This window comes from Phacochoerus africanus, chromosome 5 (assembly GCF_016906955.1).
Source record: "Phacochoerus africanus isolate WHEZ1 chromosome 5, ROS_Pafr_v1, whole genome shotgun sequence".
NCBI classification, from domain to species: Eukaryota; Metazoa; Chordata; class Mammalia; order Artiodactyla; family Suidae; genus Phacochoerus; species Phacochoerus africanus.
The window spans coordinates 36643353-36669666 of record NC_062548.1 but is presented as its reverse complement, the minus strand read 5'-3'; the positions used below and the strand labels follow the sequence as shown (position 1 = coordinate 36669666).

The window sequence follows — 26314 nt, the reverse complement described above, 5'->3', positions numbered from 1 at the left end:
TCGATGGTTTTTAGCCCTAAATCTCAGGCTGTATTACTCAGAGATTTGAGAAGAGAGGCCCCAGACATAAGACTGGGCAGACAGCTTGGGACCTCAGATCCCATTCCACCCCCATCACGGTGCCTGCTCATGCCTCCCACGTCCACCGTGAGGAATCTGGCTTCGCAATTACTATCCTATTTAATCATCATGCCTACTGTCATAGGCTGGTATTACGATCCCCATTTCACAGCTGGAAAAACTGATGCTCAAGTGCTGTATACCCAAGGTCATACAGCAAGTCAGCAGTGGAGCTGGGGTTTGAATTTGATAGCACCTTGGAGATGGGAACAGAAACACTGTCATCTGTGCAGCCCTAATACATGACACAGAGCTTGGCCTGAATCAGAGGCATAATCCATATATGGTGAGTTATTGAACTACAATGGCTCTACATATTCACCAAAATACATTGCCTCTCTTTCCAGGACACATGACTAAAACTACATTTCCCACCTTCCCTTGCAGCTGGGTAGGGTCACATGACGAGTTCTGGCCAATGGAACATCAGCAGGAGTGGCATGGCCTACTGATGGGCCTGCATTATTCTCACCTTCTCTCTCCTCATCCACCAGCTAGGGCAAAGCCACAAAGTGGAGGGAGCCTCAGTCCCTGAGTGACTGTGTGCAGCAGAGCCACACTGAACTGTGACGTGACTGGGGAATAAATTTTCACAGTCAAGCAGAATTTTATACAAGAGTCCTGATTCATCTCATGCACACATCCAAAACAAAGGCAGTGCTGTCAGCTTACCAGGGCTATCTTGCTATCTCCTCAGGGGTCCCATACAGGACATTTACACGCTAACATTACATTCCCTCCTCCCTCCGCAAGGAGGCAGAACTCAGCCTTCTGACCTGGGATGTGACATTGTGGTCCACTGCAGCCCGGGCATCCACATGGCAGTCAAATGCTCCCTGGGGACTCCGTCTGAGGACAACGTCTGCATCCAAACTCAGGGCCTGGGGGAACCTCAGCTGGGAAGGAACAGCCAGTACCCTTTACTCTCGCCAACAGTCCAGTTCTGCCTGGAGGCCACAAACCAGCATTTGCCCAACCTGGGAACAGGTACCTGGAAGGAGTGAGCCACATCGAGGGCCAGGCTGTGCCAGATGTCCCCGCGCTGAGATCTGTCGTGATGCAGACCCTTCAGGTGCAGCAAGACTTTCTGGTTGACTTTCAGAGTGGCCTCGATGTCCCTGTTCTTAGCCTGCGTGCACAAGAACCAATGATCCTGAGAGAGGGGACTTCCTACCGCAGGGTGCCTGCAGAGGCCGCCTTCGGAAACCAACAGGCAAAGTGGTCCCAAGACTGACGGGTGAAAGCACAGCCTACAGTGCCTCGCTCCAAGAAGATAAAATGGAGGCAGGGGCACGTGGGGTCTTTGAATGGTACGGCAAACTCCCGTGCCCACAGGGAGGGTTAGAGGGTGGGCTTGAGGGGGCTAACTGGAGGGCCTGTGTCTTATTCACAGGGAGTGCCCTGGTACTAGTCTGTTCTCTTCCCTGCTGCATTCCTAACACTCAGCACAGGTCCTGGGGTATAGCAGGTGCTCAATAAGTATCTAGAAGAACATAGAATCACTAGTTGTAGTTAAGCACCTGAAATGCCAAGGCCAAAGCCATGCTGAAGCCGAGGAAAGTTTAACTCAGTGTCACAGCAGAAATGACCACATCTTTGACCCTGGAATCTGTGAGTACCATGTTATAAGGCAAAAGGGACTTTGCAGCTAAAGATTTTGAGATGGGGAGATTAATCTGGATTATCCAGTGGGCTAATCTCAAGAGTTCTTATACGAGGGCGGCAGAAGGGTCACAGTCAGAGGGAGTGAAAGATGCCACACGGCTGGCTTTGAACACAGAGCATGGATGGACGCAACTAGAGCTTCTCATACTAAATCAAGCAAGTCAGAAAGAGAAAGACAAATAACATGTGATATCACTTATATGTGGAAGCTAAAATACGGCACACCTCACACCTGTCAGAATGGCCATCATTAACAAGCCAGCAAATAACAAAGGCTGGAGAGGGTGTGGAGAAAAGGTACCCTCCTCCACTGTTGGTGGGAATGTAAATTGGTACAACCACTATGGAAAACAGTATGGAGATCCCTCAGAAAACTAAATATAGAACGACCACAGGACCCAGCAATCCCACTCCTGGGCATATATCCAGATAAAACTTTCCTTGAAAAAGACACATGCACCTGCATGTGCATTGCAGCACTATTCACAATAGCCAAGACGTGGAAACGACCTAAATGTCCATCGACAGATGAATGGATTAAGAAGATGTGGTATATATACACAATGGAATACTACTCAGCCATTAAAAACAAATTAATGCCTTTTGCAGCAACATGGATAGAACTAGAGACTCTCATGCTAATTGAATTAAGTCAGAAAGAATGACAAATACCACATGATAGCACCTACGTCTGCAATCTAATATAGGGCCCAAATGAACCTTTCCACAGAAAAGAAACTCACAGGCTTAGAGAACAGACTTGTGGTTGCCAAGGGAGAGGGGAGGGAGTGGGGTGGACAGGGAGTCTGGGGTTAATAGATGCAAACTATTGCAACTGGAGTGGATAAGCAATGAGATCCTGCTGTGTCGCACAGGGAACTATATCTAGTCACTTGTGATGGAGCCTGACGGGGGATAATGTGGAAAAAGAATACACACACACACGTGTATATAAAAGAAAAAATATATATATATGGATGGGTCACTTTGCTGTACCGTAGAAATTGACAGAACACTGTAAACCAATTATAATGGAAAAAATTAAAATCATAAAAAAAAATATATGGCACAGACAAACCTACATCTACAGAACAGAAACGGTCTCACAGACACGGAGAACAGACTTGTGGTTGCCACAGGGGAGAGGAAAGGAGTGGGATGGATGGGGAATTTGGGGTTAGTGGATTCAAACAACTCCATTTAGAATGAGTAAGCAATGGGGTCCTACTGGGACCTCACGGGAGAACTATATCCACTCACCTGTGATGGAACATGATAGAAGATATTATAAGAAAAAGAATGTATATATATGTATGACTGGGTCACTTTGCTGAACAGCAGAAATGGACAGAACATTGGAAATCAATCATAATTTTTTGAAAAAAGAAAAGAGAGAACAGGACCATGATCCAAGAAACGTGGGTGGCTTTTAGAGGCTAGAAAAGGCAAGAAAAGGGATTCTTCCCTGGAGCCCCCAGAAGGAATGTGACTCTGACCACACCTTGACTTTAGCCAACTGAAACCCATCTTGGATTTCTGATCTCCAGAAATCTAGGAGAAATTTGTGTTGTTTTAAGCCACTACGTTGTGCTAATTTGTTATCCCGACAGGAAATACACACAAAGTTAATCATTTATTCACTCAACAAGCATTTAGCTTCTGACAGGCAAAGTACAAGTAGCGGATTGCCGTATCTTCCAACGTGTATTGACTGAGAAGTTAAGACTGTCTGGCTACAGAATTTGATCATGGGTGTACGTCTTTAAAAGAATACACAGCTTTATTTTATAGCCAGGAGGGAAGAGGAATAAGCAAAGGTCCCAGAGAAGAGAAAAACGTGTCAGTAAACCCAGATGGTCTTGAACAGAGAGTCCAATTAAACTCAGTTGAAGGTCTCCATCTACTTGGTTCTAGCCTGTTGTTGGAAGGTGGGCTTTTAGGCCCAGTGGGTCAGAACTTCTGATTTTTTTTTTAATTAGAAGCAGAGCTCTGGGTTTTACTCCCAATATCCTGATTTTGTAGGTTGACAACTTATTTTGCTATTAATTTAAACGCTAAGCAGGCCAAACAAAACACATCTGCAGGTGGGATTTGGCCCGCGACGCCATTTTGCAATCTCCGGTTCAGAAAATGGTCCACACCCCTGGGGGACACTTCTGCAGGTGTTCTGGGTCGTCATCCTGCCTGCTGTTGCCCCTCAGGAGCTCCAAGGACCTCAGAGACCAAAGCTGGGACGGCTCCCAGGCCAGCTTAACAGGCGGGGGTCGGGGGGTGGGGTGGGGGGAGGCCGTGAAAGCCCATAAGCACAGGTCTCCATGCCCACCAGCTGGCCTGGCCTCACCCTCAGGCCTCAGGACAACCCGCAAGGGAGGATGCCTCCACGGCTGTCCTTGTCCAGGCCCCGGCACACAGTAGGTGCTCAATAAATGCTTCCTGGAGAATGGGTTCACCTCCTGGAGCTGGTACAGGCACATCTTAGGCACTCAAGAGAGATCACTGTACTACACTTTGGAATTTTTTTTTTTTTTTTTTGGCTTTTTAGGGCCACACCCACGGCATATGGAAGTTTCCAGGCTAGGGGTCCAATTGGAGCTACAACTGCCGGCCTATACCACACCCACAGCCATACCAGATCCAAGCCACGACTCCGACCTAAACCACAGCTCACGGCAACACCAGATCCTTAAGCCACTGAGCGAGGCCAGGGATCGAACCTGCACGCTCGTGGATACTAGTCAGGTTCATCACCGCTGAGCCACGACGGGAACACCTGTACTACATTTTGATTCCCACAACCCCTGCGTGAGAGCCAAGCATTGCTGTCTCCATGGGACAAACGAGGGAACTGAGGTCCAGAGACACGACCTGGTTTGCAAAGGACACACAAAATGAGTTCTGCTTCTAGGAAGACTAAGGCTAAGACCCTCTAAGTCAAGGGTTAAAAACCTATGGCCCTGGGGCTAAAGCTGGCCTGTTTTTGTAAATACCGTTGTCTCAGGTGAGGCTGCTGTAACAAGAACAGCACAGGCGGGGTGGCCTAAACAACAGAAGGGTCTTTCTCACAGTTCTGGAGTCTGGAAGTCCAAGATCAGGTGCTGGTGTGGTCTGGTTCTGGTAAGAAACCTCGTCCTGATTTGCAGACAGCTGTCTTCTCATTGCAACTCCGGCGTGGTGGAGAGAAAGGGTCAAAGAGCCCGCCTCCAATTCTTGGAAGGGCGCTAACCTCATCATAAGGGCTCCACCCTCATGACCTCCCAAAGACCTGGCCTCCAAATACCATCACATTAGCGGAGTTCCCCGTCATGGCTCAGTGGTTAACAAATCCGACTAGGAACCATGAGGTTGCGGGTTCGATCCCTGGCCTTGCTCAGTGGGTTAAGGATCTGGTATTGCCATGAGCTGTGGTGTAGTTTGCAGATGCAGCTCTGATCCTGCATTGCTGAGACTGTGGCTACAGCTCTGATTGGACCCCTAGCCTGGGAACTTCCATGTGCCACGGGAGCGGCCCAAGAAATGGCAAAAAGACAAAAAACAAACAAATATGATCACATTAGGGTTTCAACATTTGAATCTGTGGGGGGCGGGGGCGGGGGACACAAACTCAGTCCAGGGCGGTAGATTTTATCGGAACATAGCCGTGGAGTTCCCGCTGTGGCAAAGTGGGTTAAGAATCTGACTGCAGCACTGGCCCCGCACAGTGGGTTAAAAGATCCAGTGTTGCCACACTTGTGGCTCAGATGCAATCCCAGCCTGGGAACGTCCATATGCCATGAATGTGGCCATTAAACGCAAACAAAGAAATGAACGCAGTGGTGTGCTTTCATTTGTGTGTTTCCTACCCCGTTTTTATGCTACAAAGGCAGAGATAAGTAGATGCAACAGGAGCTGTCCGTCCAGCAAAGGCTACAAGAGTTAACATGTGGTCCTTCATAGAAAAAGCTGGTCAATCCCTCTCTAAATCAGGTACAGATGAACTTGGGGTTTTTTTTTGGGGGGGGGTGGCTGTGCCGTGCCTGTGGCATGCAGAAGTTCCCAGGCCAGGCCAGGGATCAAACCCAAACCTCAGCAGCAATCCAATCTGCTGCACTGACAATGCCGGCTCCTTAACCCATTGCACCACAAGGGAACTCTTACAATGGATGTTCAGCAGCACTGGGGTGGCAACTGTTCACTAAGCACTGACCATGCAGCAGGCCCTGGGCTACCATGATGCTAAAGCCGACACAGCCCCAATCACGAGTCTCTCAGACCAGCAGGGGGTCAGGGCTAGTGTCCTGATTCGAAGAAAAGCTCGGAGGGTTTTTAAGCAAGAGAGTGACGGGACCACGTCGGCCTGTTGGAAAATTCCCTCAGGCTGTCAAGTCGATTGGGATCAGGCGGAGGTTTTGCTGGTCCAGTAGGTGAGCCGGCAGCAGCCTGGACTCGGCACCACCACGAGGGGGAAAAGGGCTCTGGGATCCTCACTTACCACGCGCTGATTCCAAGTGACCACGCACCCCTCCAAGTTCCTGGGGACAGCCGTGCCATTGTACGGGTGGGTCAGGCCGGCACAGACCTGGGAGGGACGACCACACACGTGCACACTCAGAAGCTGGTGGGGGCTTCTTCCCCCCCGCCACCCCCCGCCACTGCACCCGGAGGGCCACTCACATAGGGGTGCCCAGCCTGGTAGCCCAGGACTACGGTCTGCAGGGTCTCCTCCTGGCCATCCAGGACGACCCTCGTCTCCAGGGAGTAACGCTGGAGCTGCCCGTCCGCCACGAAGGTCTCCTGCAGGAGGATGCTCTGGGGGATGGGCAGAGTCAGCAGGTGCCTGGCACGGAGAAGGAGGAAACCGGCCGGAGCCATGAAAGCAACTGCCCGGGTCAGGGGACAACTGTGGGCTCAGACGGGGCCTGTGTCTGTCCTGCAGAGTCAGGACTTTGTCACAGACAAAACAGCAGGACACACATCAGCCCTGTGTGTTACATTTGCCAGGCAACACCCATTCATCATCCAGCTGTGCCCTCTCCACCACCCAGCGAGTGGGGGGTCATCAAGACGTGGAAGCAGAGACCCAAAGGCCAGGCAGCCTGTGGGGTCTGGAGTCACACAGACGAGGGCTGGAACCTGGGCTCAGCCTTCTACCAGCTCTGTGATCTCAGGCAGCAAAGGACTTGAAGGACTTCTCTGTGCCTCAGTTGTGCCATCTGTAAAGTGGGGGCTAAAATAACAATACCCAACTCATGCAGCAGTGGGGTGATAAGAGAGCGTGTGTGCGCCATGAAAGCAAACTCCCCGAAGGCAAGGCTCTTGAGGTTTTTTTGGTTTTGGTTTTGGTTTTTGGGGTTTTTTTGTTTTTGTTTTTTAGGGCCACAGATGTGGCATATGGACGTGCCCAGGCTAGAGGTGAAGTTGGAGATGTAGCTACCGGCCTATACCACAGCCACAGCCGTAGCCACATTGTATCCGAGCCCAGTGTGCAACCTACACCACAGCCACCAAGACAGTGGATCCAAGCCAAATCTGCAACCTCTACCACACCGGTTCCTTAACCCACTGAGCAACTCCAGGGATCGAACCCACATCCTCATGGTTCCTAGTTGGATTCGTTACCTCTGAGCCACAAAGGGAACTCCTCTCTGTCCTTTTTTATTCCCTGCCGTTTTCCGCATGCCCAGAAAAGTGCTCTGCATGTAGTAGATGCTCAATAAACATTAACAGAAGAAAGAACTGAATGAGAACTTTCCAAGGGGCAGTTACTCGAGTCACTGCTGCTGTTCTGACAATAGATGACACGGGTTCCCCGTTGGCCAGCACATAGCCTGGCCATCAGTCTGCGTCTGCTGACTCCAACCCCATGCTGCTCACCTCACCCCACCCCCTGAAGAACAAGTTTGTTTGTTTTTTCCTTTTTAGGGCCACACCTGTAGCCTCTGGAAGTTCCCAGGCCAGGGGTTGAATCGGAGCTGTAGCCGCTGGCCTACACCACAGCCACAGCCATGCCAGATCCGAGCCATATGTGTGACCTACACCACCGCTCACGGCAATGCCAGATCCTTAACCCACTGAGCCAGGCCAGGGATCGAACCCACATCCTCATGGGGTACTAGTCAGTTCTTAACCCACTGAACCACAGCAGGAACTCCTCAGAACAAGGTGTTTAAACCAGCTGCGCCTCTAGGAACTGAAATGGTTCCTCGGAGCAGCTTTCAGGCTGGGCAAAGAGACTGATTTCTGGGCCCATTGAGAACATGAACGGAACCGGGAAGGGACAGAGGGGCCTTTGGGGAGCAGCTTGTCTCCTGGGTTCTGTCTGGGCCTCTCTAGGCAGCACAGCACATGCTGCTCCCCAGTAAGCCCTTCACGCTGGACAAGGGGAGGCCCGGGCCGACACGGCACCTCAGGGGATCGACCTGGGGGAAGAGGTAGCACATACCTCAGGAGGAAGGTCCCCCGCTTCTGGTACGACCTCCTGTCCCGTGTCAGCTCCTCCAGCTCACCCTCCACCTGCAGGCCCTGAGGCTGGCCCCCGGCACTGGCCCCCAGAGCCGTCAGTGACAAGTGGCTCTTCCAGGGCTGCAATGAGGACCAGGCTGGCAGGTAGGGGGCCCCACAGGTCCCAGCTGCTGAACATCCTGCCCCAGGGTCACCAGAGGCAGCCCCTACTGCCTGCTCCCTGGCCCAGGAAGGACTGCCCGGGAAGAGTTGCTGAGCTGGGCTGAAGCCTCCAGCCTATCAGACCATGAGGTGGCACAGGCGGGCTGCCATGGCCAGACCTGCCCAGGTGCCCAGGGGGAACGAAGGAGGACTTGAGTTCCAGCTCCAGGTGGCCAAGCTTTGTTCCAGGGTCTGTGCTATCATGGCTAGGAGCCATTTTACAGATAAAGAAACTGAGGTCCAAGGTCATAAGCCAAGCTAGGAGCACTAAACCCTTTCCCAGCCCAGGTGAGGGATTTGGGGTCTCTCGATGGCAGAGCCTCCAGCACAGGCTGCCTGGATCCTTACCGGCTCCACATGCCTGTAGGCCGCTGTGAGGTTCAGCTCCCGCTGGGGACCCTTCAACCAGCAGTGGAGGATCTTACGGTCCTGGCTGTTCTCAGCATGGATCTCACTGTGCAGGGCTGCACTCCAGGCTGATTCTACTTCACTCCGGCTGTGAAAGAGGCTCTGTGCCAAAGCTGTCACTGTGGAAACCTGCAGGGAGGATGAGGAAGGCCTTTGCACACACTATTTCCTCCTCCTGGGAGGCACCTTTTCTCTAGTCCCACTTGGCGAACTCCTACTCATCCTTCAAAACCCCTCCAATGCCCGCTCCGGCCTTTCCTGTGATCAAGCAGAGTTGGTTTGTTCCCTACAGAGTCTTGAGGAAAGAGGAAAAACTGCTCTTCTTCTCTGAACCCGGAGCAGAGGGAGAAACTGAGTTATTAAAAATGATCACTCCCTTCTTCCGCCTCTTCAGATTGAGGAGGGAACATCATCTCCCTCGGCCACGATGATCCACAGGCAGGGTCTCTGCCTTCTCAAGGGCACACGCTTGCAGGTGGCCTTCGCTCCCTGTATCTTGTCAGGGTCTTGAGAGCCCTGGGCAGAGCTGGGGGCTCTTTTGGCTTGTAACAGGGCTGGGGCGGTGAAGCATGGTAGCCCTGTGCTGGGCTGCGTACCCCGGGCCATGCCCTCGGCACAAGCCCCCCTCGGAACATCATGGTGCCTCGTGCCCTGATGGCTTCTGTCCTTGTTCAAACAGCTCCCCCAGGGGACAGACAAGAGCAATCCCTCAGGGACCAGAAGAGGGACTGTGCAGAACGGAGCATCCTACCAAATAGGAGGGTCCCAATGCCTTGACATTTGTCAAGGTGTGCATATGCCAGAATCTGTGGGCCCCTTGCTACAGGCTTCCCCATTTCAGCAAATGGTACTTGCTTCTATCCAGCTGCCTGGGCCACAAACGTGGGGTCGTTTGTCCCTTCCTGGATGCCCCCCTCCCCCCACTGCCAATCCATCAGCGACCGCATCAGCAAATCAGTCAGTTACACCTTCAAAGGCGTTCTGGAATCTGAACAATGGTCACCACCTCCACTGCCACCCTCCCCCACCCCATCAGGCCACCAGGCTGGGTCATCTGCAGGAGCTAGCTGGCTGACCTCACCTTGCACGCCTGTCCTGGCTTTATCTGTTACTCAGCGACCCCCTTGAGGTCCCTCCGCTTGCCAGGAGTCACCTGCTACTTCTGACTCTATCCCGGTGCCACCCAGCCCCTTCCTCAGAGGAGGCCGTCCTCCCAACACAGGGAGCCGAGTGCCAGGCTCCATCGTGGGACACCAGCAAAGTCTTTCTCTGGTTGGTTTTCTTCCAAACTCTGTTGTGCCTCTGTGATCGAAAACGTGCAATGGAGCAGCCTTAGTTACACTCAGCAGCTGCTGTAAACCTGACCTTCATCCTTAAAGTTTCCATTCTGGTTTTTGACACAAGCCTGATGTCTGCTTGTTTCCAAGGTACCAGTTCAATCGGCTTTCCTATTTTATCAGCTGCTAAGCAAGATTACAGGAAAGGGAGATTGATTTTTGGGTCTGCTCTCCCAAATTCACTTGGCAACGAATTCTGGGTGACCGGAATTTCACACCATCTATGACCTGGTATTGACCCCCAGACCTTGGTTTTAAGGTGCCTCTGCGCAGAGGACGATCTAAGGCACGGGAAATGAGTCTCCCTGATTGGAGACCACCAAGGTCTGGGGTGGGGGTGGGGGGGGCCTGGGCCAAGCATGCGTACCCGGAGGTAGGTGGTGGCGGGGGTGTAGATGTGGATCTTGCCCGCCCTGTAGAGGCCCTGGCTCCTGCAGGCCACGTTCATCACCAAATTCTTGAGGGTCCAGGCTTTGCCCAGCGTCAGCTCCAACACAGCCTGGAACGTGGCTCGGTGGGGCCAGTACAGCCTATGAGCCATGGAGACCATCAGCCACGGACTATCCAAGTTCAAGGCTCCTGCAAAAGGCAAAGAGGAAGAAGCTGGTGTCCCCTGCAAGAAGAGAGCTTTTGGCAGGCAGCAAGAGACCCCGCTGCGTCTCATGGCCATCACTATGGGCATATCTTAAAACAGGGAATAACTGATATGGGACATAAGGGAACTTTTCTAGAACTTTTCTGAGCTCTGACAGGGATTGGATTATGCACCTGTCAAAACTCATCAAATGGTATCCTGGAGATGTGTCCACTTGGCTCTAGTTAGAAATACAATGCTGAGAGGTTTAGGGGTGAAATGTACTGAAATTTACAACCTAAGTTGACCGGCACCAACAAGAGAGATGGATGGATGCGCAGACAGATCCGTGATGAGGCAGGTGGAGAAAAATGTTCATGGCAGAATCTAGGTTGAAAGTATGCTGGTGTTCATTGTGTGATTCTTTGCATTTTTCAGTATGTTTGAAAATTTTTTATGAGGCCACATCCGATGAAAGAAATGCTGAAAAGGTTGGAAAGGGGGCACTGGAGTGTGGGTATAGAGCATGACCTTCACCCTTCGGAACTGTCTGACTTCTTCGAGCCTGTGCTTTCCTCATCTGTAAAATGAGTACAGTGGTTCTGGTCCCTGGGTACTGGGACAAAGGAAGCACCCATTGTGAAGAATAAAGACCAAGCATCACCATCATCAGAAATTTGGCATTCTCCATAACCTTTTGCCCCTCCACGATGGACCAAAACCAAGGGGCAGAAACCTTCTCATACTGTGCAAATGAATAGTCCCAATTCACTCAAGGACAAATTCAATAAATATTGCTCAAGACACTTGGGACTTGGCAGTGAACAAGCAGCCACAGCGCCTGCCTTCATGGAATTGCAATCTGGGGGTGATGGGGGTGAGGGGGACAGATTCTGAATAAATTAAACATATAATGAGACCTAAGTAGAAAAATGCTGATTGCTGGGAAGGAAAATAAATAAGGAGTTAGGCACAAAGAAGGTCCTATGGTGGCTCATTGGTAATGAACCCACCTAACATCTATGAGGATAAAGGTTCGACCCCTTGCCTCGCTCAATGAGTTAAGGATCTGGCGTTGCCGTGAGCTGTGGTGTAGGTCGTAGATGTGGCTTGGATCCTACGCTGCTGTGGCTGTGGTGTAGGCCGGCAGCTGCAGCTCCAATTCGACCCCTCACCTGGAAACCTCCATATGCCACAGGTGCAGCTGTAAAAGGAAAAAATGAAAGAAAGAAGGTTAGAAATAGACACACAGAGATACACACACACACCAGCATGTGACAACAGAGGCAGAGACTAGAGCAATGTAGCTACGAATCAAGGAACTCCAGGCATCAATGGCCACCTCCAGGAGCTTGGGAGGATTCTACCTGGCATCACAGACACAGCATGGCCCTGCTGACACCTGGATTTCAGAATTCTAATCTCCAGGATTGCGAGGGAATAAGTTTCCGTTTTAAGCCACTCAGTTTGTGGTGATTGGTCAGATCACCTCTTGCTGATGAACACACCTCCCCTGCATCCTCTCTCTGGAAGCTACTGGGAAATGCGCTCCTTCAGAACAAGAGCGAACCGAGAAAGAAGAGGACGTGCGTGCAGGAAGCAGGGGCTGAGACGAAGAAGGGGAAATCACTCCCAGAATGAGAAGTTCCCGTTGTGGCGCAGCGGAAACAAATCCAACTAGGAACCATGAGGTGGCGGGTTTGATCCCTGGCCTTGCTCAGTGGGTTAAGGATCTGGCATTGCCGTGAGCTGTGGTGTGGGTTGCAGGCATGGCTTGGATCCCGTGTTGCTGTGTCTGTGACATAAGCTGGCAGCTGTATCTCCAATTAGACCCCTAGCCTGGGAACCTCCATGTGCTACAGGTGCAACCCTGAAAGAAAAAAGAAAAAAAGAAAAAAAGAAATCTCTCCCAGAATAACGCCAGAGGGATGGCCCAGGACCACAGCTGTGAACTGATCTACAGTGGAGCAGAAGGACAGAGGCTCCAGAAAGGGGGTCGGTCTACAAGAAAAATGTGAGAACTGAGAAGTAATTTGATGTTTTGCACTTCGCTAAAAATTCTGGGAATAATTAGTAGGAGGAAAAGAGAACAGGGCTGGGGGGGTGGTGAAAGGTTATTATAACTCCGGGAAAAACAAAAAGTTGGGATCCTAGGACACCACGCATCTCAGCTGCAAGGGACTGTTACCGTCTCAGTGATGGAAACGTGAAGCATTAACAAACCGTAACTCTTTTAGGGGGATGGAGGGAAACAGGTATCTGACCAAAGACTGGTGTATGAGGTCAATTCTCATCCTCTCTAGTAAGAAGTATATGAAGAATATGCCTAAGAGAGAAAAAGCAAGAAATAACAGTCTATTTCAACAGATGGAGGGACTGCTAAGAAACAGTAAAAAAGAATCTGCAGTGCTCGCCATTTCAAGCAAAATTGGGCACGGGAAGACATGAAGCCGACTATTACTGTATTTGTTATAACGTTAACTTTCTAAAAACTTAAATGGTATTTCCAGTAGATTCATGAATACGGAGACTATGATGAACTCCTGGGTAACACTCACCCATCTTCTGCAACAACCACGTCGGAGTCTAATTCACTTTTCAAATCTTGTATTACTTCAGTAAAAAAAAATTAATTCAAAGATAAACTATGGTAAATCCCTTGTTTTAAACAAGAGAAAGTGTGTTCCAGGGAGAAGGAACGGCAAGTACAAAGGCCCTGAGGTAGGTTTGGGGAACAGGAATGAGATCAGTGAGGCCCATGGAGGAAGTTGGGTGAGAAGGCCAGGGAAGTAGGCAGGAGCCTTTAACATAGGGCTCTGTGTGAGGCTTAGCTCAGTGAGGCTAAGACATTTGGATGCACCTCTGAGTTTCCTGGGACGCATTTAAGGTCTGAACAAAAGATGGTGGACCTGACTGGGGCAAAGGGCTAGAGGCCAGAACCCTTTGCAACTAGCCAAGGACATGCCCCTGATGACACTCACCTTCCCACTTCCACAGAGTGACCCTGGATGTGTCCTTCCACTGCAAGCCTGCCACCAAGGGGAGCCGCCCATTGTCCTGCACCTTCAGGTGTGTGCTGCTCTCCACGTGGGGCCAGCGGAGGCTCAGGTGGTGCAGCTGCATACGGTAATCCACCTGCTTTTCGGGCACCTGCAGCACAAACTGGAGGAGACCCACACCCAAGATGCCTATCGGATCATGCTGCTCCCAGACTAGACCATTCCACCAGCTCTCCACTGGAGTCTGAGCTAACTGCTACCAGGACCTGCCTCAGCCCATCACAGAAAGAAACCCTGAACCCAGTAGTTACCACTCCCCATTCCTCCTTCCCATACCCCCCCGGAAAGCTTTAACCCACCCTCTGTCTCAATGAATTGGCCTATTCTGGACATTGCATGCAAAGAGAATCATGCAGTATGTGGCTTTTTGTGTCTGGCTTCATTCACTTAGCATGGTGATTTCAAGTTTCATCCATGTTGTAGCACATGTCAGAAATTTTTTTTTCTGAATAACATTCTAATGTGTGGCTAAATCACACCATTGATCCATCCATCCATTGATGAACATTCGGCTTGTTTCTACTTTTTCACGACCATGAATAATGCTGCTATCCATGTTCGTGTATAAGTTTTGTGTGGACATAAACAGGTTTTTAATTCTCTTGGTCCCTAAGAGTAAAACTGTTGGCTTTTATGGCAACTGTGCTTAACATTTTAAGGAACCACCAAACTCTTTTTCCAAACAGCCTCACTATTTTATGATCCCACCAATATATGAGAGTTCAAAGTTTCCCATATCTTCGTCAGCACTTGTTATTGTCTGTTTTTCATTTGAGCCATGCTGTGGGTTTGAAGTAGTATCTCATTTTTTTTTTTATTTACAGTGTCGTGTCAGTTTCAGGTATAGAACAGTGATTCAGTTACACATGTGTGTACACACACACACATATATACACACAGTTTTTTAGATTCTTTTCCCTTATAGATTAGTACAAAATAATGAGTATAGATCCCTGTGCTATTCAGTAGGACCTTGTTGGTTATCTATTTTATGTACAGTACAGTGTATATATATTAATCCCAACCTAATTTATCCTTCCCCTACTCACTCCCCTTTGGTAACTATCAGTTTCTTTTCTATGTCTGTGGACGATACTGTGATTTTGATTTGAATTTCCCTAATGACTAATTAGGTTGAGCACCTTTTCTTGTGCTCATTGGCCATCTGTATAGCTTTTTTGGAGAAATATCTATTCAAATCCTTATTCTTTTTTCTTATTGAGTTGTAAGAGCTCTTTATATATTCTGGATACAAATCTCTCATCAGACTTACAATTTGCAGACATTTTCTTGCATCCTGTGGGCTATTTCACCTTCTTGATGGTGTCCTTCGAAGCGTAAAGTTTTTAAGTTTGATAAAGTCCAATGTATAAGTATAGTTATTACTTATACTTTCAGTGTCATATCTCAAAAACCCTTACCTAATTCAAGGTCATAAAGATTTACTCTTGGGAGTATCTGTTGTGGCTCAGTGGAAACAAATCCGACTAGTAACCATGAGGATGCAAGTTCGATCCCTGGCCTTGCTCAGTGGGTTAAGAATCTGGCATTGTAGGTTGCAGACATGGCTGGAATCTGGCGTTGCTGTGGCTGTGGTGTAGGCCAGCGGCTACAGCTCCGATTTGACCCCTAGCCTGAGAACTTCCATGTGCCACAGGTGTGGCCCCAAATAGACTAAATAAATAAATAAACAAGTACTGCCATCTTATAAGTAAATATTCATATCCAAATACATGGGGTTCTCTCCTATTTGTTTAGGTTTTTCTTGAATTTCTTTCAACAATGCTTTGTAGTTTTGAGATTATTAGGTTTTTCTTTTTTTCTTTTTTGTTTTTTTTTGTTTGTTTTTTGGTTTTTGGGGGTTTTTTTGGCTGCACCCATGGCATGTAGAACTTCCCATTTCAGGGATTGAACCTGGGCCACTGAAGTAACAATGCTGGATCCTTAACCCCCTGCGCCACAAGGGGACTCCTTGAGAGTAGTAGTTTCACATTCTTTTGTTATTCCTAAGTGTTATTCTTTTCGATGCTATCGTAAATAACGTGTTTTCTTAATTCCACTTTCAGGCATTTCATTGCTAAGGTAGAGAAATACAACTTATTTCTGTATATTAATTCTGTATCCTGCCACTTTGGTGAACTTATTTCTTGAGCTCGAATAGATTTTTTTGGTGAGTTCATTAGGGTCTTCTGTATATAAGATCATGTTACCTGTAAATAGAAATAACATTGCTTCTTCATTTCCAATCTAGATGCCTTTTCTTCATCTCTCTTTCTCTTTTCTTCTTTTTTGGTCTCATTACCCTTGTTAGAACATCCAGTACGATGTCAAAGATAAATGGTGAAAGCAGACATCCTATCTCATTCCTGATCTTAGGGGGAAAACATTCAGTCTGTCACCATTAAAGATGATGTTAGCTGTGGGTTTCTGCATAATGGCCTTTATCAGGTCAAGGAAGTAGCTTTCCACTGCTCGTCTGTTGAGTGGTTTTACCATGAAAGGTATGGTGTTGTGCCAGATAATTTTCTGTGATTATTATCATGTGGTTTTTGTCCTTTATTCTATTAATACATTACCTTAGTGGAGTTTCAAATGTTAAACCATCCTTACATTCCTGAGATAAACCCCATTTGGTCATGGTGTGTAATCCTTTTTATACATTGCCGAATTCGGTGTGGTACTATTTGCTTAAGGATTTTCCATCTGTATTTCTATGAGATTATAGTCATCAGTTTTTCTTTCCTTATGATGTCTTTGGTTGGGGTGTCAGGATAATACTGGGAAGAATGAACGGGGAAGTGTTTTCTCTTGACTCAACATTGTATTATTTTGCAGTGCATTAACCTGGCACCACCCAGTCCAGCTAAGAGGTTGAGAGCCTGAGCTTTGAAAGGAGGCCGACTGGACTTTCAATCCCCATTCTGCCACTCACGAGCTGTGAGACCTCTCACAAGTCTGTTTACACCACTTCTCCTCTGTCAAGTGAGAAGAGATAATGCTTGACTCACGGGACTAAATGAGACAATACAAACAGGGCATCGGACACATGGTCTGGTAATACATATGGCTCACCATTGATTAGTCTGCCTTTCCCTCTTCTACTCACTGTCCGTTTTTGTTGTTGTTGTTGTTGTTGTTTGTCTTTTTGCCTTTTCTAGGGCTGCTCCTGCGGCATATGGAGGTTCCCAGGCTAGGGGTCGAATCGGAGCTGCAGCCACCAGCCTACGCCACAGCTACAGAAACGTGGGACCCGAGCCGAGTCTGCGACCTACACCACAGCTCACGGCAACGCCAGATCCTTAACCCACTGAGCAAGGCCAGGGATCAAACCCACAACCTCATGGTTCCTAGTCGGATTCATTAACCACTGCGCCACAATGAGACCTCCAAGCTTCTTAACAATAAAGATTATCTTATTCATACTTGTCTCCTCAGAATCCAGCTTGGTGTCTGCCACACTTTGGAAGGCTTGCAGAAATGCTGCCACTAAACTAATCTCTTTACTAAAATCCTGGAACCAGATGTTGTCCAGAAATAAGAAATTTTCACAATTTAGAATACCATTATGATGCAATGATATAAAGAACACCTACCGACCAGTAAAACGTATACTAATTTCAAATGTCAAACAGTATGAAAAAGCAGTTCACAGAAAGGGTAACGCCATGGCAGAATCAAGACACAAAACAGTGTTGCTGAGCCTTGTGAAGTAACCAGGGAAATGCAAGTTCATACAAGGTAACTTTTCCATCCATACCAGCAATACTTTTCAAATGCTGAAACTCAGGTACTGGGGAGAATATGGAAATTGCTCCTGTTGGACGTAACTGGCAGGTGGGTGATTGGTACCGCTATTGTGGAGGGCAAATTGGCCAGAGTCAGCAAATTAAAAATGCACAGATTTCTGGAAATTCTGCAGGTGACACCTGCCCCAGAGACCTCGTCAAGCTATGTGCCTGGGGAGGCATGCCTGATGCAGTTCCGGCATGCAATCCTCGCAACCACTAGACATGCAATGGCCAGATAAAACTCAGGATGGGTGGACACATATGGAACATGATGCAGGTGTTTAAAAGGGTAGAGGAGGGAGTTCCCGTCGTGGCGCAGTGGTTAACGAATCCGACTAGGAACCATGAGGTTGCGGGTTCGGTCCCTGCCCTTGCTCAGTGGGTTAAGGATCAGGCGTTGCCGTGAGCTGTGGTGTAGGTTGCAGACGCGGCTCGGATCCCGCGTTGCTGTGGCTCTGGCGTAGGCCGGTGGCTACAGCTCCGATTCAACCCCTAGCCTGGGAACCTCCATATGCCGCGAGAGCGGCCCAAGAATTAGCAACAACAACAACAACAAAAAGACAAAAGACAAAAAAAATAAAATAAAATAAAAGGGTAGAGGAGATTTCTGCAAAACAGCAGGGGTCGCTTTCCAAGATCCATTGCTGAAGGAGGCACAAGACCCACCAAATAGAACTGAGTGCTTGTGACAGGTCCACAGAGCAAACAAATAGCAAAAGATTGCCTCTCCAGAGCTCTAGGCTGTAACCAGGGTTCTCTCCAGGCAGCGAGGCAGGGGACTGGGAATGCAGATGGTAACTGTAAAAGGGAATTTTAGCCACACACACCCCCACTTTTTTTGCTTTTTAGGGCCGCATCTGTGGCATATGGAAGTTCCCAAGCTAGGAGTTGAATCTGAGCTGCAGCTCCTGGCCTACACCACAGCCACAGCCACGCCAGATCCGAGCCGCATCTGCAACCTGACCACAGCCCATGGCAACACCAGATCCTTGACACACTGAGCCACGCCAGGAATCGAACTCGCATCCTCATGGATACCAGCTGGGTTCATTACCACTGAGCCACATAGGGAACTGCTAGCCTTATTTTAAATGTGCTATTTTCTCACAAGGAGAATTTATTCAAGGAGTATTGGTATCATTTAAAATCAGCATAATGGAGATTTTATTAAATAAAAAATTAAATTAAAAATAAAATAAAATTTTCCCATAGTTCTTTCTAATCTAAAAAAAGGAATAAAACAGAAATATTAAGTAATAAGAAAAAAATAAAATAAACATAATGGAGTTCCCTCTGTGGCACAGTGGAATCAGCAGCATCTCTGGAGCACTGGGATGCAGATTTGATCCCTGGCCTGGCACAGTGGGTTAAGGATACAGCACTGCCACAGCTGTTGCTCAGGCTTGGATCTGATCCCTGGTCCAGGAACTCCACATGCTGTGGGGTGGCCAAAAACCAAACCAAAACAAAACAAAACCAACATAATACTTAGGAAGAGTTCAGCAGGGAGGCAAAAGACTTGTGCACTGAAAACTACAACCCACTGCTGAAAGAAACTGGAGAAGACACACATAAATGGAAAGATATCCTGTGTTTGTGGATGAGAAGACTTAATACGGTTAAGATTTAATCCTACCCAAAGCAATCTACAAACTTAATGAAATCCCTATCAAAATCTCAATGGTATTTTGTGCAGTGGAAATAGAAAAATCCACCCTCGAATTCATGTGGAATCTCAAGGGACCCCCAAATAGCTAAAATGATCTTAAAAAAGAAGAACAGGAGTTCCCACCGTGGCTTAGTGGTTAGTGAATCTGACTAGGAACCATGGGGTTGCAGGTTTGATCCCTGGCCTTATTCAGTGGGTTAAGGATCTGGCATTGCCGTGAGCTGTGGTGTAGGTTGCAGCCGCGGCTCGGATCCCACGTTGCTGTGACTGTGGTGTAGCCGGTGGCTGCAGCTCCGATTGGACCCCTAGCCTGGGAACCTCCATATGCCGCAGGTGTGGCCCTAGAAAAGGCAAAAAGACCAAAAAAAAAAAAAAAAGAAGAAGAAGAAGAAAGTTGGAGGTCTCACAAAGCTACAGTAATGAAAACAGTATGGTAGTGGAGTTCTCTGTGGTGCAGTGGGTTAAGGACCCAGCATTGGCACTGTAGCAGCTTGGGTCGCTGCTGAGGAGTGGATTCAATCCCTGGCATGGGAACTTCCACATGCCACAGGAGCAGCCAAACAAGAGGGACAACAACAACAAAACCCAGTAAGGTAATGACATAAAAGACAGACATATACACCAATGAAATATGCTAGATGGCCCACATTTATGGTCAGGGGAAGGGACAGTCTTTATAACAAAGGTCCTGGAAAGACTGGCTATTCACACACAAAAGAATGATGTTGGGTTTTATCTTATACCACAGACAGAGTTTAACTCAAAATGGATCAAAGATCTAAACATGAAAACTTTATAGAAAACTATAAAACTCTCTCTCTCTTTTTTTTTTTTTTTTTGCTTTTTAGGGCTGCAATCCATGGCCTATGGAGGTTCCCAGGCTAGGGGTTGAACTGGAGCTGTAGCTGCCGGCCACAGCCATGCCAGATCTGAGATGCATCTGTGACCTACACCACAGTTCACAGCAACGCCAGATTCTTAACCCACTGAGCGAGGCCAGGGATCAAACCGGCCATCTCATGGATCCTAGTCATGTTTGTTAACCTCTGAGTCACGAAGGGAACTACCTAAAACTATAAAACGCTTAAAAGCAAACATGAGATTGAAAAGCTTCATGCCATTAGATTTGGTGACTGATTTATCCATTATGACACCTAAACACAGGCAACAAGTGTAAAAATCAATAAAATGGACTACATCAAAATGAAAAAGTTTTGTACATCAAGGCGTGCTACCCACAGAGTGAAAAAGCAACCCAAGGAATAGGGGAAAATACTTGTAAACCATCTATCTCTTAAGAGATTAATACACATAAAGAACTCCTCCAAGTCAACAGCAACAAAATCAAACAATCTGATTCAAAGCGGGCTAAGGCCTTGAGTAGACATTTCTCTAAAGATGATACACACATGGCCAATCAGCACGTGAGAAGATGCTCAACATCACCCGTCAACAGGGAAATGCAAGTCAAAATTACAACGAGATCCTCCTAAGATCCATCAGGATGGCTACTCTCAAAAACAACCCCCACCCCCAAAAAATGGGACGTAACCAGTGCTAGTTAGGCTGTGGAGAAACTGGGACCCTTTTCCTCTGATGGCAAAACCGTAACATGGTGCAGCTTCTCTGGAAACCAGGATGGCAGTTTCTCAAAAAATTAAAAATAGGGGAGTTCCCGAAGTGGCGCAGTGGTTAACGAATCCGACTAGGAACCATGAGGTTGCGGGTTCAGTCCCTGCCCTTGCTCAGCGGGTTAACGATCCGGCGTTGCCATGAGCTGTGGTGTAGGTTGCAGATGCGGCTCGGATCCCGCGTTGCTGCGGCTCTGGCGTAGGCCGGGGGCTACAGCTCCAATTGGACCCCTAACCTGGGAATCTCCATATGCCGCGGGAGCGGCCCAAGAAATAGCAAAAAGCCAAAAAAAAAAAAAATTAAAAATAGGACTCTTGTGCAAGCCAGCAATTCCACTTCTAGGTATATATCCTGAAGAATGGAAAGCAGGGACTCAAACAGATATTGGTACACCCAAGTTCACAGCAGCACAATTCACACAAGTCGCAAGTGGAAGCCAGGTGTCCATGGATGAAAGTATGGATCGAAAAAATATGGTCCATCTTTACAATGGAGTATTACTTAGATGTGAAAAGGGAAAAAAAAATTCTGGAGTTTCCGCTGTGGCTCAGTGGGTTAAGAACCTGACATAATGTCCATGAGGATGCAGGTTCAATCCCTGACCTCGCTCAGGGGTTGAAGGATCCAGCATTGCCGCAAGCTGTAGCATAGGTCACAGACATGGCTCCAATCTGGGGTCGCTGTGGCTCTGGTGTAGGCTGGTAGCTGTAGCTCCAATTTGACCCTTGGCCAGGGAACTTCCATGTGCCTCGGGTGCGGCCCTAGAACAATAAAAATAAATTAAATTAAAATAAAATAATAAAAAGGAAAGAAATTCTGACTGATGCCACCATGTGGATAAACCTTGAGGACATCACGGTAAGTGAAATAGGCCAGTCACGAAAAGGCAGATACTGTCTGATTCCACTTCTGTGAGGCACTTGGAGCAGTGACGATCAGAGAGGTGGCAAGTGGAATAGTGGCTGCAAGGGCTGGGAAAGGGGCAATACTGTTTAATGGGGACAGAATTTCAGTTCCACCAGATGAAAACGCTCTGGAGATGGGCCGTGGTGATGGTTGCACAACCATACGCATGCGCTTAATGCCACTGACCTGTACGCCTAAAAATGAAAGAAATGGTCCATTTCATGTTATATGTGTTTTACCACAATTAAACATTTTAAAAAACAATTTAAAAAGAAACTCAGATAATGTGTGCTTTATAAGAGCCCATGCCCATCCAGGGGCTAAGCACTCAGTCACTCCTGATTTACAAAAAAGCCTGAGTGAACCGTTTCCAAAATGCATTTCTTTAAAAAGCCATACCTGCAGCCAATGGATGTTCCCGGGCCAGGGATTGAACCCAAGCCTCAGCTGCAGCAACGCCGGATCCTGTAACCCACTACATCAGGCTGGGTATGCAACCCATGCCTTCGCAGTGACCTGAGCTGCAGTCAGATTCTTAACTTGCTGCACCATGGTGGGAACTCCTCCAAAACGGATTTTTGCAGCTAGAAATCTGCATTTCGCAAGGCCCCTTGCAAACTGTCCCTTGGCAGTCCTTGGCACCCTAGCAAATATTTAACTCCTCCAAGGACACAGGTCTCTGAGCCTTGAGTTTCAGCTGCCTGCATCCTTGCCACCAAGACCTGGAGGAGCAGGCGACTGCCACATGCCAGCTGGGCTCGGATGTGGCCCTGCAGAGGCTGGGCTCACCTCCATGAAGTACTTGCTCAGGGCTGGGCCCGAGTCGTTCTGGAAGGTCTGGCTGATGCGGAGGCGCCTCTTGTTGCTGCTGTCACCCCAGTGCCTGCCGTAGCTCGCCTCCAGCTGCAAGTGCAGGTGGCCAGAGCCCTCCTCGTGCTGGAGCCGGACCTGGGGACACACCCCACCAGGGAGACCCCCGAGGAAGCCTTTTGTGGCCAGTCTGGAGCCTCCTCCTGGCCACCTACCTCAGGATGCAGGCTTGCCGAGGAGACAGCTCTGCAGGAGGTACAGATTTTTTTGCACTGATTTTGATTTTGCAAAATACTGTGTTAGCATACAATTCACCTTATCAGTGACAGCAGTTTCCAAAATTCTGGCACCAAGGTGAAAAACTAACCTGCCCCACCCTCATCCATGCCCTCATAAGGAGTGGAAAGAGCCAGTGGCCATGGGAAGAGGACTCCTGATCTGCTCCATATAAACCCAAGAACCCCCTATCCCTCATTCTCCCAAAGCAGCCTCTGGCTCCCTGGACAGAAGCTATGAAGGATCAGGCCTCCCCACTTGGGGGCTCATGGTATCCTGCTGCCTCCTCCTACCTCTGAACCAAAGGTTGAGGCAACACAGACTCATCCATTTATTCATTCACTGAAACATACTTCCCCCCAAATACCAAGGGGGTGCAGCCCTGGGCATCAGACAGCCAAGAATGAAGGAGCCAGAAGCCCCCACCTTCGTGGAGGCAGCAGTTCAGAAAGAAGCAAATTTGGAACTAAATTAAGAAAGGAATAGTCACATCTCTCTTTTGCTGATGCCACCAGTTTCTAAATTGCTCCATTTACCCTTTGGCCCCAGGACCTTTGCACTTGCTGTTCCCTAGGCCTGTAGCACACTTCCATGGGGACAGAACGGTCTCACCTTTTAACTGTCAGCCTAAAATAGATTTCCCCAAAGAAGCCTTCCCCTTAGACTCCCTGCGTTACGGCCTCTTGGCTTCTGCCCTGTTTATCACCCACAGCAGCTGTGTTTTCCTCGATTCGTGTCAGGTCTCTTGTGCTCCACCCTCTCTCCCGCAATGCAATGGCAAAGACCAGGTGCTGCTTTGAGCAGAGCTCTTCCCCCGGGCTGGGCAGAGAGGAGGTGTCGAATAAAACACCAACTAGACGAACAGAGCGAGGACGAGACTGAGGTTCCAATCCCTCTGGTCTTCCCTCTCTTCGTACCGTTGGTGTTTTATTGATCTGGTCCCATACAAGCAAATCCATCTCTCTGAGGATGAGTGCAGGGTGCTCACCCACCACCTTCCAGACCCCCCTGCCTGGCTCGAGCACCCACCTTGTGGCTGCATGCTGGGATCTGCGTGCAGTGAAGCTCGTGGTCCAGCTCCAGCTTGTAGGCGGCCTCTGGGCCGTTCTCTGCCTGCAGCCTCTGGCTGGTGCTGCACTCCTGCGCCAGCTGCTTTGCGTGACCTGTACGGGGGCAACCCGGAGACCCTGCCCTTCCTCTGCCAGGCAGCCCCCCAGCCCCACCCCAAGCAGCGGAGCATCTGGTTCAGCCTGCTTTCAGCCAAAGCCTAGGGTCTGCCTCACCTAATGTCACTTGTTGGAAGCTGCTAAAGGGGAGGATTGAAGAGATCGATTTATGTCCCCACCAACACACACACACACACACGCATGTAGTAGTTGTGTTTGGGTTTGGGTTTGGGTTTGGGTTTTTAACAAGCAGATGCTTGGCTCCATTCCAAGCCAACGGAATGATGCATTGGCTAAGGGGCAGGGTGATGAGGTCCAAACAGCCAAGGTGACAGTGGCAGCTCAGCCCTCAGCGCCACAGCCCCAGGAGATGGTGCCAGTTTGGCCCGCCCCCAGCGCCATACCCAGGAGGCCGTACTTGATCCTCAGGGAGCTGGTCCAGAGGTGGCCCCGCTGCTGCAGGCGGCCCAGGGCCCGCAGCCCCACGAGCCCAGGCAGGAGGAGCTCGCCGCCCAGGGCCACCACCTGCACCCCGTGCTCCGCCTTCTTCTCCAGCAGCACTGTGGGGAGAGGACAGGTATGGTGTGGTCATGGCCTGTGACCCAGGGACAGCCACCCTGTTCCCAGCACCAGGAGAGGAAGGAAGTGGGAATAGCGCTGGGCAGGGCGGGTGGGGGTGGGGGGGTTTCCAGGGAAAGACAGCCCACATCTCTGCCAGGCACTGACATCAGGGTGCTGCACTGTCCGGGGGGCAACACCAAAAGTCAGGTCTGTGAATCCAGACCACAAGTAGAACAGGCGTGGCCTAGGGGTTAAGGATCTGGTGTTGTCACTGCTTTGGACTCCGGTACAATTTAAAAAAAAAAAAAAAAAAAGGAGGGAGGGAGGGAGTTCCTGCTGTGACACAACAGGAAGGGCAGCAGCATCTCTGCAGCGCTGGACACAGGTTTGATCTCCAGCGCAGCACAACAGGTTAAGGATCAAACGTTGCCGCAAAAAAGCAGAACAACAACAACAACAAAAAATATAATGGGGACTTCCCATCGTGACATAGTGGTTAACAAATCTGACTAGGAACCATGAGGTTGCGGGTTCGATCCCTGGCCTCGCTCAGTGGGTTAAGGATCCGGCGTTGCCATGAGCTGTGGTGTAGATTGCAGACGCGGCTCAGATCCCGCGTTGCTGTGGCTCTGACGTAGGCCAGCAGCTACAGCTCCGATGTGACCCCTAGCCTGGGAACCTCTATATGCCCTGGAAGCAGCCCTAGAAAAGGCAAAAAGGCAAAAAAAAAAATTAGAATGGAACAGATGAATGATAGGACCTCAGGGGTCAGCAGGTAAACGTCACCTTCTGAGACCTGTTTCTGCTCCACTGACCCTCAGCCAGGCCAGCTGGTCAACGGCCCAGACACTCACATCATTCCCTTGACTCTCCCAGAATATCCCACGAGGGCTCCAGCCCAGCTCCGGCTCCAGGGTGGCCAACTGGTGAGACTGGTCAGTACCCAGGCCGAGTGATGCACTCGAGATGCAAACAGTGCCCCACGCAATTCGGGTCACAATGCGAGATGTACTTTTATACGCTGTGTAACATGTACTGTGGGTCAGAAGCAAAGGAGTCCAGAAGGTGCTGTTTACAGCTCAAGGGGTGGGGTGGGGGGGTGAGTAGAGCCCCCTGCAGGGGACCTCTGGGGACTCAAGCAGAAGGTGCAAGCAGACACAGAGCCAGGATTTTCCTTAGATGGGATGCTGAAACTGGGGGGATCCGGGTGTTGGGGTCCACAAGAGGGATACTCACGCCCGCCCCCCAGCCCGAAGGCTGGCCACTGAGGCAAAGTGGCAGGAAGGGGGTCCCTCCTCCTACCTGACACGTGGGCCCGGTCACTCAGCAGGTTGCTCAGGGATACGGAGAAGGCCAACCTGCGGCCCACTTGCCGGCTGAGGTTCCCGGCCAGGACCACAGGGCTGCCTGCTGTCACCAGTTTCACCTCCAGCTGGGCCTCGAACCGCTGGGCCTCACCACCCGCTGCTGGCCATAGGTTGCTCCGGCCCTGGAAAGGCCCCAACATCACTTGGAAAGGGGGGTTGGACTCAGCCAGACGCTCGGGCCCTGAACGAGAACTAGGACCAGACAGAGGGCAAGAGACAGACCAGAGCCTAGCTATCGGGCTTCTGGGCTCATTCTTCTCCAATTCCTTTTTTCTTTTTCTTTTTTTTTTTTTTGGCTTTTTAGGGCTGTGCCTGCAGCATATGGAAGTTCCTAGCC

At 49.4% G+C, this 26314-nt stretch overlaps 1 protein-coding gene across 1 annotated transcript in view; it reads right to left on the bottom strand.

Moving 5' to 3' along the window:
* The window catches only part of LOC125128411 (uncharacterized), a 160142-nt gene that overhangs the window by 62779 nt on the left and 71049 nt on the right, over positions 1-26314 (bottom strand). Inside the window, exons 25-36 of the mRNA XM_047782765.1 lie at positions 25913-26099; positions 24454-24609; positions 23913-24046; positions 22587-22745; positions 13725-13905; positions 10537-10748; positions 8773-8961; positions 8204-8343; positions 6436-6598; positions 6254-6340; positions 1112-1249; positions 897-1016 (exon numbers count right to left, since the gene is read on the bottom strand). Of these exons, the coding sequence (XP_047638721.1) occupies positions 897-1016; positions 1112-1249; positions 6254-6340; positions 6436-6598; positions 8204-8343; positions 8773-8961; positions 10537-10748; positions 13725-13905; positions 22587-22745; positions 23913-24046; positions 24454-24609; positions 25913-26099 (1866 nt within the window). The remainder of the gene's footprint in view (positions 1-896; positions 1017-1111; positions 1250-6253; positions 6341-6435; positions 6599-8203; positions 8344-8772; positions 8962-10536; positions 10749-13724; positions 13906-22586; positions 22746-23912; positions 24047-24453; positions 24610-25912; positions 26100-26314) is intronic.